The sequence below is a fragment of the Pelodiscus sinensis genome, chromosome 12, assembly GCF_052426305.1.
Source record: "Pelodiscus sinensis isolate ZL-2025 chromosome 12, ASM5242630v1, whole genome shotgun sequence".
Taxonomy (NCBI): Eukaryota; Metazoa; Chordata; order Testudines; family Trionychidae; genus Pelodiscus; species Pelodiscus sinensis.
Window position 1 is genome coordinate 29934633 of NC_143063.1, and position 12035 is coordinate 29946667.

Sequence of the window (12035 nt, forward strand, 5' to 3'; positions counted from 1 at the left end):
GTCCGCTATGTACATTGGACAAACGTCTCAGACACTTCGCCAAAGGATCAATGCCCACAAAACAGATATCACACAGGATCACAAAGAAAAAACAGTTTCTTGCCATTTCAACCAGAAAGGACATTGTCTCAATGACTTGATTACCTGCATCCTGCTTCAAAGACCTTTTAAGACTTCACTTCAAAGAGAATCCTCTGAACTGTCATTCATGCTTAAATTTGACACTTTACACTCAAATTTGAATAAAGACGCTAATTATCTCACCCATTACAAACATAGCTTCCCCAATTATAACCTCTAATATCATTAGCTCACAGACATTTACCTTCCCCTCTTCCCCCCCCCCAACCCCTTTCTGTTCTGAAATTTGATTTGACCTTTTTATATGTGTGCATTTTTTTAAATTGTATCCTTTGGTATATATGGTTGTGACAATTTTCTTCCACTATTTGATCTGAGGAAGTGGGTCTGGCCCACGAAAGCTCATCACCTATTAAACCATTCCTGTTTTTTGTTGAGGATAAATGCTAATCCTTGCTCCACTGAGGCTGCTACAAAGGATGCGTGATATGAGTTAACACTCACAGAAGTGTGCCTAAGTCTCACTTTAAAAAGTGACAGGCTCTTAAGACCCAAAGTGCCACTGCAAGTCAGTAGCTCTAAAGTTCATAAATTGCTTAGACACTTTTAAAAATCTCCTCCTTGGACTCTTTCTTGTTCACTAGGAAACTGATCCCAAGTCCACTGAAGTGTATGAAAGTCTTTTCACAGAGTTAAATGGACTGCTGGATCAGGCCCTAGGAAAGTCTTTTCACAGTCCAGCACACAGCCATAGAGGATGTTCAAGGCTTTAGATCATAAATAAGTGGGCTCTATTTATAAGATTGGCCTAAAAAGTCACTTAATATTTCCTCCCCTCTTTAAAAACACTTTTAGTTAAATTATAAATACATTATAATATATATTATGAGAACAATTCTTGTTCCTTCAGTAATCACTTTATGGATTCTCTGAATGCTGCATGCTGACATTTGGTAACCTTGGTATAATTTATTAGCCACTACTGTATCATGTTCATATATCTTACCTATTAGTCACTATGATATGATAAACTTCTTATAGTGTACCATACACTTTAATATAAAATGGAGACAAACCAGAACAGAGCAGAACACTGGATGGCTTTCAGCAGACTATTCAGACAAGAATAATAGACACAAAAATAATCATTTTAAAATGTTTGCACCCTGTTAATAAAGACTTTATCCACCTGTTTCATACTGCTGCATTTTCTAATGTGCCTGTGATATTAGCTAAAGAGGAATATCTGTGTGTTATATAATACATTTTCTCTTTCTATATATAATTTTTTTTTCCTGTTGAGTGACAGAATGACATCATCAGGTTCTCTGGCCGCTTTTGGGTTGGCAAGCATAGTGAGCAGTCTCCTAGTTTTCCTTAATAGATTTTTGAGTTTATTAATATGCTTTCTATACCTTTGCAAACAAATGTGAAAATATACACCCCATTCCTTTTGAATATGCTATAGGGAGCAATCCTGGAATTATACGGAAATGGACTAGATAATCTACTAGATGTTTTCGATCTTTAACGTCTATGATTATTTCCCCTAAAGTTAATTAGGTGGACTTCTTTTTCTATGAATGTAACCCCCAACCTAGATCTTGAAAGGAAAAATACAAAAGCTGCTTTTCATTTATATCATGCACTATATCTTCTGCTTTTTATAAACTCATAGACATTATTTGACATCAGTTTAACTCAATAATGGCTATATTTGCACAGTTTCAGCTACAATGTCATTACTAAAATATACATACATGTACCACATTACAGAGATCAAGTTAATATTCACATGTAATTATTTAACTAACAATCACAAAAATAACAGATATGGACCTGAACTAAAACCCCAGATTCAAGCATCTCTTTTGAAGTTCCAAATACAAACCTGGACCTAGATTTTGCTATTGACATTCATCTCTATAATGTCTAAATCAAAACCCTGAAACTAAGTGTTTGAAATCTGGGTCCTTCCTCCCCAAACCACCCACTAACTGGGGACACAGGTACCCAGAACACCTGAAGAAAAAGAGACAAACAGATCAAGTTTGGCACCCAAAAAGCCAAGTCACACAAAGTTGTGCAACATGTTTAAAAAATATGGACCCTAATCCTTAGGTGGCCATCTTTCCACTGCTCTAATTATGACTAACAGAACTCAGATGCAATGTTTCTTTTGAGAGGTATATAAGAAATAACACTACAAAAATCCTTTAACTTACCACAAGTCTCCATCATCAATAGTCTTGTCATTTGGGGCTCCAGCATGTCCATAGTGCAAAACAGAGGAGTTGTTGCCACTGCCATTAACAAATAAAATACACATAGTTAACAGACAAAACAATTAAAGACACAAGGATAAAGAAAACTGTAAAGGGTGAAATAGTTTTCTTTAAATGCCATAAGGGTATTTAAGGTTCAATATCATGTACCCAGTCAGAGGCGTAGCGAGGGCGTTATGCGCCTGTGGGCAAAGGCAAAATTTGCGCCCCCACCCCCGCACGTGTGGCAGGACTCCGAACATGGTGCACAGCTGACTCCGAACATGGTGCACAGTACTCCAACTTGGGAGTAGGGGGGGAAGCTTGTTCCGTGTCTTCCCCCCCTTCACCCCTCCAGTTTGGGGTCATGCCCCGGCATGTACTAATCTGCTGGCGAAGATGGTGGAAGGACGGGCTTGGGGCAGAAAGGAGGCTCCAGCCACTGCCGGTGGGCAGAGGAGTTGAGCCGAGGGATGATGGGGGAGTGGAAGGGGACTAAATTGGTGTCCCCCTAGCATGGCGCCTGGGGGCAACTGCTCCTCCAATCCCCTCCTCGCTACGCCACTGCAACCTGTTGAGACTGGCATAAAACTGGTTACAGTGTCATAGCTGCCTTTGTGTGCTTTGTGTCCCTCTCAGCTAAGCACAGAAGATATTGGGCATAGCTGAAAACATATGCTGTAGAATATACGTTTTTTGTCTGAGGGAACATATTGAGTGGTATAGCTCCAGGTATGCTACAGTGGTATATATGTAATAACTTAAAAGTAATTTTCATTTAATATCTATCTACTTCCTTCCGGAATTTCCTTAATTTTTAAAATAAGAAGTTTCTCTGTTCAAGGTTAATGTTACCATGATATAAAACTGGTATTAGAGCTGTACACTTGAGTAAGATCTGGGATGTTTAATAACTCCTTAGGGCCCCCTGGGGCTGGAAAAAATTTAGCTGTCCAAGTGAGCTGTTCCATCTTACCTGTACTATGGTTAGGTACGCACCTACAGGAAATTAACGTGTTCCATATTGTTAGGGGAATATTCCCACAGTGTAAGATGTCAGCCATGATACTAAGCATAAGAACTGACATATTTACTTATTTGTGGAGTAAAAAAGGAAAGTTAGCCTTTTGCTGTAAACACTTTTTTTTTTTATTCTTAGAAACCAGACTAAGTAAACTTCTAAATCATGGCGGAAGCACAGAGAAGCACAGGCCTTTGTTCCACATTTCTGAAAACTCCACAATCCATTTTTTTTTTGGTAACAGCATCTTGTTGTGTCTAGTCTACTGTTATACCTCTAAGTCTATCGAATACTGAGTTAAAAGATAAGAGAGATCTCAAGCTCTACTGATTTCCATTTTGCTATTCTCAGATAGGAATACTCTCATTTTTTACTTCACAGAGTCTTAAAGAAGGATTTTATAGCCAGAAATACATGTGTCAGAAAAGATATACTGGTAGCACCTGTCTCACCTCTCAACTTCAGATGTCAATATGTGACTAACATTCTATCAAAACCTTGCTGGTTTAAATAGGATTCTCTCAATTCTGGTCAAGAAGTGACTTAGCATCTTTGGTGAAATTCATCCTAGTTATCTCTGGTGAATTCAATGGAGTCACATCGGGGATAAAAGTATCCTTCTGAAATACTTTTGAGGCCTGATATTTAGAGCTGTATACGTGCAGTCAGAGAAATGAAAATATGTATGCATTATTTTCAAAGAGCTTTTACCATAAATGCCTATTTAGTAACTGTGCACATAAATGTCCAGTTAGATATGTAACTGATTGTTTGTCCATGAAATTAACAAAAGTGTGTGCGCATTCATAGTAACTGCATGTACGAGTTTTGCATTCATGCTGTGTAAACATCTTGGCCCTGTTTAAATTTTTGATTAAATTTTTTGATTGATAAGGATTTTCATATTATACGTACCATCATGTAATGGGGCAGCATGATAAAAAACCTGAGTGTTGTAGAATTGCTTTAATGAGGAAAGGAACTGTCAAATGTTCTAAGAACATTACAAGGTTACAGTGTCAAGCGCTCAAAAGTTAAGAAATGCCAGAATTAAGGTTGCTCATGCAACTTTAATTTGGCCTCCTACTGCATGATTGTCTTTACTTACATGATCATACACTATTTTTCCCTCCTCAGGATCTTCACCTCATTGATTACAAAGAAACTTCATGAGAAACTACAGGCAGTCCCTGGGTTACGTACAAGATAGGGACTGTAGGTTTGTTCTTAAGTTGAATCTGTATGTAAGTCGGAACTGGCATCAGCCCCTGCTGAAACTGATCAGTTTCAACCGCGGCTGAATCTGGACGCCAGTTCTAACTTACATACAGATTCAACTTAAGAAACCCAGGCGTCCCCAAGTCAGCTGCTGCTGAAACTGATCAGCGGCTGACTCCAGGAAGCCTGGGGCAGAGCAACTCTGCCTCGGGCTTCCTGTAGTCAGCCGCTGGTCAGTTTCAGCAGCGGCTGACTTGGGGACGCCTGGGGCAGAGCAGCTGGGGTGCTGACCAGCAGCGGCTGAATCAGGATGCCTGGGGCAGAGCAACTGGGATAGAGCAGCTGGGGTGCTGCCGGGTTGGTCCGGAGCGGCGCTGCGGGACCAACCCGGCAGCCCCCATCTGCTCTACCCCAGGGGTAGGCAAGAAAAGCCTGGTCTGCTGGGGGGGACACTAGCTGCACCCCTCCCCAGCAGACCAGGGAGACGGGGGTGGCGGGACCGCCCAAGTCCTCCACAGCTTTGCTCCGTCTCCCTGGTCCGCAGAGCACGCGGGCAGCGGGACAGTCCAGGAGCGCCGCGGCTGTCCCACTGCTGGCGTGCTCCGAGGCTTTGCTCCCCATCTCCCTGGTCTGCTGGTCAGACCCGCAGCGGGACAGCCCAGGCGCGCTTAGGCTGTCCCCCTGCGGGCGTGCTCCGCGGCTTTGCTCCCCGTCTCCCTGGTCTGCAGGGAGACGGGGAGCAAAGCCTTCGAGCACGCCCGCAGCGGGACAGCCCAGGCGCGCTTGGGCTGTCCCGCTGCGGGCGTGCTCCAAGGCTTTGCTCCCCGTCTCCCTGCAGACCAGGGAGACGGGGAGCAGCTTTTCTCGCCCCGGAGGACGGGGGCGGCGGACCGCAGCGCATCTGGGCGTCCCGCCGCTCCCGTGCTCCGGGGCGAGAAATGCCCCGTTCGTAACTGCGGATCCGACATAAGTCGGATCCGTGTAACTCGGGGACTGCCTGTATTCAATATTTTGTTTTATCCTCATTGCTCAATATGTGACCTTATTTACTGTACATTAATAAACGCCTGCTCAGAATACAGCATTAATAATCACTTCATGGGCTTTTATCTGGTGCATTTCACTATAAAAATGATTACCTACCCTTTGTAATTTTTGTCCTTTGATATTATTTGTTCATGTTCATTCCAGTCTCATTTCAGAGAATTTTTCCCTTAGTAGTACACAGTGAAGCCCTCTGGCATGGCACCTTTAAGGTGCAGTATATAGGATACTGCCAAGTCCTCACCCTTTCCATTCCTTCTTGCCCTATTTGTCCGACAAAGGGTAGGTGAGTGGGATTTGGAATGCACATGAGCAACTCATCTCGAGGAACAACAGTTATGAAAGGTAAGTAACTTTTTTTTTTGCACCCCGGATACATACAAAGCATACAGGTAGATGTGATGGGATATGCAAAAGTCCAATCGGAGCAGGGCTTCTTGGCACAGGGGAGAGGAACAAGCACCACCCTGTTTGTTTCTATAGAACATCAGTGCAGTATTATCTGTAAGTACCGAGACACACTGGTCCTGCAGCTGGAGTATGAACACCTGGCACACTAGTCGCACTGCCCACAGCTCCCTGACACTGATGTGAAGGGAGAGCTCTGCTTCAGACCACCTGATTCCTGAGCATGGCTAGGTGTACCCCCCTTCCCAAGTGTCCATGCTAAGGAAGTGTGTGGGCTTTGGCTGGTAAATGGGCACTCTGGCTTGTGCCACATGAGGCTACATCCACAAGGACTGGGATTGTAGCAGATGGGTTGGGAGGGTTACCAGTCTGTCAATGGAGTGTCTGCTGGGCCTGTAGACCTCTGTTAACCATGACTGTAGCAGGTGTAGTCACAGACTGGCATGCTGAACTACATAGATGCAGGCTGCCATGTGACCTAAGTCACATGCAGGTCCGTGCCATGGTAGTAGGGAGCTGCTGAAGGGAGTGGATGAGGCCCAAAAGCGGCCCTCGGGTAGGAAGCCTATGGGTTGGAACCAGGGTGGACTTGGGTTCATTCAGGAGGAAACCTGGGTCCGTGAAGACAGCCCTGGCCAGAACCTATTCCTTGGACCTGCACCTGCTAAGGCAGTCATCCAGATATGAGTGGACATGCACCCTGCACTTCCTGAGGAAGGCCACGATGACTGCCATGCATTTTATGAATACCTGAGGGGTCATGGAGAGGCCACACGGGAACGCAGTGAACTGACAGTGATAGTTCCTTGACCACAAACCTGAGAAATAGCATGTGATCTGGGAAAAGAGAGATATGAAAGTATGGATTCTTCAAGCAAAGGCTGGTGTTCCAGCCCCCCAGATTCTGGAAGAGTAGGCAGACAGGGAGACCATTCAAAACTTGAGCCTCCTATAAAGGCCCTGAGGTTCCACAGGTCCAATATGGGCCTGAGCCCACCTTTGGCCTTGGGAATAAAGAAATACTGGGAGTTAAGGCCCTGAACTCCCTGGGGATCTCCTCTATACCACCTAGTGTGAGGAGCCCGTGCACCTCCTGCATGAAAAGGTGCTTGTGAGAAGGGTCCCTGAAGAGGGGCGGGAAGAGAGAAGAGAGGGCAAGAGGGAGTGGAACTGGGTAGAATAACCTGCCTTCACCATGCTCAGGACCCAGCAGTCTGAAATAATCTGAGCCCAAGCACAGTTGGGACAAGTGGTTGTCATAGGGGAAAGGATCTGGCTTGCGAACTGGTGCTCTGCCCTCAGGCACACCCTCAAAAGTTGGGTTGGAGCTTGAGGTTGTTTGGCCTCCCAGACTCTAGGTCTGGTCTGAGATGGAGTAAGGCTTGCACTGCCAGTGATTCCGGCCTTTGCGCCTGGACGAGTCCTGCCTGTCTTGCCCAGAATAGAAGTGGGCAGGAGCTTGTGGCTTAGAGCAGTGTTTCTCAAACTGTGTTCTGCGGAGCCCCAGGGCTCTGCGAGACATCTCCAGGAGTTCTGTGAGGGCTTGCAAGGCCATCTGGATCTCTAGGGAAATGCCCAAGACCTGCAGCCACAAGTCCCTTTTCACAGTGAAGGCCATGGCCGAGTCCGCCTAAAAGGTGTTTTAGGCAACCAGTTGGCCTTCCTCAACCAGGGAGATCAACTCCTGATGGCAGCGTGCATGGTGGAGATCCCGGAACTTGGCAAGGGCCCCTCAGGAGTTAAATAAGTACCGGCTCAGCAGCACTTGCTGGGATGATCACCTGCAATTGTAGACTCCCTGTGAAATAGACCATGTGCCCAAAGAGGTCTTTTTCGCATCTTCAATTTGGATGCAGGGCTGAGTTTCCCCTGGCACTCACTGAATCCACCACAAAGGAACCTGTCTGTGGATGCGTGAAAAGATGCCCATACCCCGTATGGGGGACAAAATAGCAGCATTTACCCTTTACCCGTGTGGGAGATGGATGCTGGAGTTTGCCACAACCCCGTAGTATTATTTTGGATGGTTCTGATGAATGGGAGGGAAACTCCGGAGGGGCCCTCAGAGATGAGGATGTCTACCACCATAGGGTCTGAATCCTCAATAACCTGCTCTGCTTGAAGTCTCATGTTCTGAGATACCCGCCTTAACAGGTCCTGGTGGGATATGATGTTCAAGGCAGGAAGTGTGGTGGTCTAGGTGCTGGCTACATTGTCATCTGGAGATGAGGATGAGGTCTGCACAGGGGCTTCCTGGGTCTCCAGCTCCCTAGAGGGAGAATCCAGAGCTGCTCGAAACTCCAAAACCTCCCATGCCAAGGTCAGTGCCAGTGCCGAAATGAAAGGGGAGTCTTGGTGCTAGGCCTTGCACTCCCAAAGGAGACTTTGGTGCCACTTTTGGTGCAGCGCGAGCAGTACATAATCGCTTTTCCTTGGGACCAGCATCTGTTGGGGGTAGCCAACAACAGGGAGTGCAGTGCTGACATCACCAGCATGGCCCTTCAGGGGATCCCCCTGGGCTTGATGGCAGGTCCACAAGCTCCAAAAAGACAACTGGACTGGTGGTTGCCAGTGATGTTGCCAGAGTGACACCAGTACTGGCAAAGGTATTGGGAGTGGGAGCGGTGATGGTTCTACGTAGATGTTGAGTGTGACAAGCGGTGGATCCAGACCATGGCAGTGCTGAGGTGGACTGTGCTGGAGAACGGGACTGTGGCAGTATCAATCAGCACTGCATCATCATGGGCTTGACCGGCTGCTGACCCACTCACATTGCAAATGCTGCCAAGGAGGTCATGGGGGACAGTACTAAACACTGTGCTGGAACCGGGGTCCTCGTTGAAAGCTGTCTGTGCCTAGTCCAGCATTGGCACCAATGGTGCTGAAACCAAGTCTTGCTGAGCTGGGGACTGCGCCATCATGGCAATCAAGTCCTTCGTGGCCTCAAAAGGTATCAGGTCCAACTCCTCTGCCAACTCCACCCGACCAGGGGAGACAAGGAGCACCAAACTCAACAAGTCCTGCAGTCATCAGTGCTGTGACTTTTAGGTGCCCAGTTTCATGATGCACCCATGGTGTTCTTATGAGGACACTTGCACAGACACCGTCCTCTATCTGTCCTCTTCTTTTTATGTGGCACTGGGGAGGAGGAACGGTGCAGCAGGCTTGAACTTGCCTGCAATCCTTTATAACTTCCTTGCATGGCACAAAGGGTCCCACACCAAGGCCAGTGCCCTGCTCACCCCCAGAGCTGGCATTGACTCTGGCATGAGTTGAGGACATAGAGCTGCAGGCGATGGTCTCTTTCCTTTTTAATGTGAGGTCCAAAGCTCCTGCAAATAGGGTAAGGCGGCAGATTATCCTTGGGCATAGGCTTCCCATAGTCCTCGCGCACCTTAAACACCTGAGATATGGCATGGTCCAGTCAGGGGAACTGTAAGCTGGAGGGCGAGCCCCTCCCCTGGGCTATCTACTCTAACAATTAAACTAACCACGGCTATTGAAAGCGATTGCAATGCATGAGGCTAAGAAACTCTGTCACTGGTGGTAACAAGAAACAGTGAATGTGGGGAGTCAGCAGTTTCCTATATACAATGGTTGAAGGTGCTACCTCAAAGGGCTCCACAGCCAATCTGAGGGTACCACTAAGGGAACATTCCTCCAACGATCGTTAGAATGCACACAAGTAAACACCTGAAAAAGAACATTTCTGTTCTTTACAACTATTAATTTATTTTCACAACAGCTCTGTGAAATATGAGGGTGATATCTCCATTCCACAGATGGGGAACTAAGGCATAGAGAGATTTAAGGTTAAAAGTATCCACAACTGTTGGTGCCCTATTTGACACATCTCGTACCTGACTTTTCAGAGTTCTTAGCATTACACTGCACTTTGTATGTTTAAGGACAGCTCCACTGAATTCAGCTGCAGCTGTGGTGATCCAGCACTTCTGCAAATCAGACCCAGGGTTTTCAAATTAGGCAACCAGAAATTGAGGAACACACAGCCTGTGAAAAGTCTGGCTTCAGTGACCTGACTAATATCACCCAGGAAGTCTTGGGCGGAAGATTGTCTCAATCTACTCTCCCATCTACATGGTCCTTATGTTCTTATGTCCTGCTCTTGTCCCCTTCTAAATTTGAATCAGAGGACTTTCTTCTCCATACAGCCTGGGCATCGGAGGGTGAGGGGGGGGCGGAGGAAATGGATGGACGGACAGACAGAGCACAGGAGAGACTCTCCTCGCTTTCCATTCTGATGTCTGACTCCAGCACAGCTTGGAGCTTGCAACTACTGAGAAGGTCCCACTTGGTTCTATGCTGCAGGAAGCTCAGTGTGGACAGAATCTTTGGAGTTTCCAGCTGCAAATCTGTAGCTAGTCTCTGTTGAGAGTGTGCAAACAGTAATCTTTTCCCCAGTGGTTTACATCTTGCCCAAACCAGATACATCCTTAATACAATCCTCTTATTCCGTATTTTAAGTCCCTAGTACAAATCATGGAGACATACATTTTCCTACACTTCAGACACCTCTGAACCATTCTGTCTGAAATTTTTCAAAAACAATTCAGCTGGAGGCAGACAACCTGCAAAATTTCAACCTCAACAGTTAAGTTTTGGCAAGTATTAAGCAACTGAAACCACTGTCTTATTTGGAAGTGCTGGGCAACCTGAATGGTAGACAGTGATACCTGACCAAATTTAATTGCTTGACCAAATAATGAGGAAAGTGTCAAAGAAGAAAATAGCATTGTACACATTTATAAATGTAAATGTAAATGTACACATTTATATGAAGGTCATAAATGCCAAGGACCAATAAGACTTGTGTAGATTGATGTAAGATGGTTTAGACCAAATATCAGGCAAAGATCCTGATGAGCAAATCAAGTAGACTATGGAATCCTTTCCCAAGATAAGCACTGGGAGTTTTAATTTTTAGAGGCCTGGTCTTGCACTTATTATGTTGGGAGAACACCACTGAAATCAGAACTTGGGAGAGTAGGAACAATCCCTAAGATTTTATGATTCTATTGGTGAATATGAATAATATGGAAATAAATAAAAGTGATAAAAATTTAATATATTGCCTTCTACTATAAAGAGCCCTGCTCTTGGTTAATGTCTAGTGTATGCATGGGGGTTTATGTTATCATGCATACATTCATGAAAACAAGTCCTACAACACAGTTTGTCATGATATTAGCAGTGTTATTTCAATAATATAATTTAAATTTATTTTACAAAAAGTGAGGATAAAGCAAGATAAAACATATAAACATTGAGTAGCTTTAAAATATATATTTAACATGGTGCACCAGGGCTTGATTCTTATATAGTGCATCTGTAGTTAACTAGTTAAATATGTATGATAGAATTAGCTTTGACTATCATGCACCATACCACCTATGCACATTGATTTTCTAAGTTGTTTTACATGATAAATATAAATTTATAATTTTATTTTAATATATGAAATGTAAAACAGTCTTCAAAAGTAAATGTACTGGAAACTATAGAAACGAAATTCCAAATCTAATGATGCTCGATTTCATTAAACTAAGTTAGAGTTTAAATTGTAAAGGTTTATAGATAAAAATCACTCCTTTATTAATGAGCACTAATTATTGTACTTTAAATGCGCTCTTTAATTTAAATGCATAGGAGCAACTACAATTTTCTTTCAACTCGTAGGACATTTCTAAGGGGTTGTCTAAACAATCAATTAGTTTGCGCCACGCTGGAGTGTTAATCTATCCATACTAGTTTTCTGGGATTTCCTTTTCATTCATCCTATGACTCACTGACTTCAACTGCTTCTGTCAACAGAGACAAGACACAGGTTTTTCTCAGAAGTTATCAACATCAGTGTTCCATGATCCAGACAGGAAAAAGTGCTGTATAAATGAAGTAGCAGAAGCCTGTCCATCTCAGATCTACAGACATCAACCCTAAGGAAGTGGAATCAGCTCTTGAGGGAGAAGTTCTAATATTTT

General features: G+C 44.7%; 1 protein-coding gene across 1 annotated transcript in view; it reads right to left on the reverse strand.

The window, feature by feature from the left end:
• Positions 1–12035, reverse strand: part of PEPD (peptidase D) — a 254950-nt gene that overhangs the window by 67988 nt on the left and 174927 nt on the right. The window contains exon 11 of the mRNA XM_075940101.2: positions 2307–2384. Coding sequence (XP_075796216.1) covers positions 2307–2384 — 78 coding nt within the window. The remainder of the gene's footprint in view (positions 1–2306; positions 2385–12035) is intronic.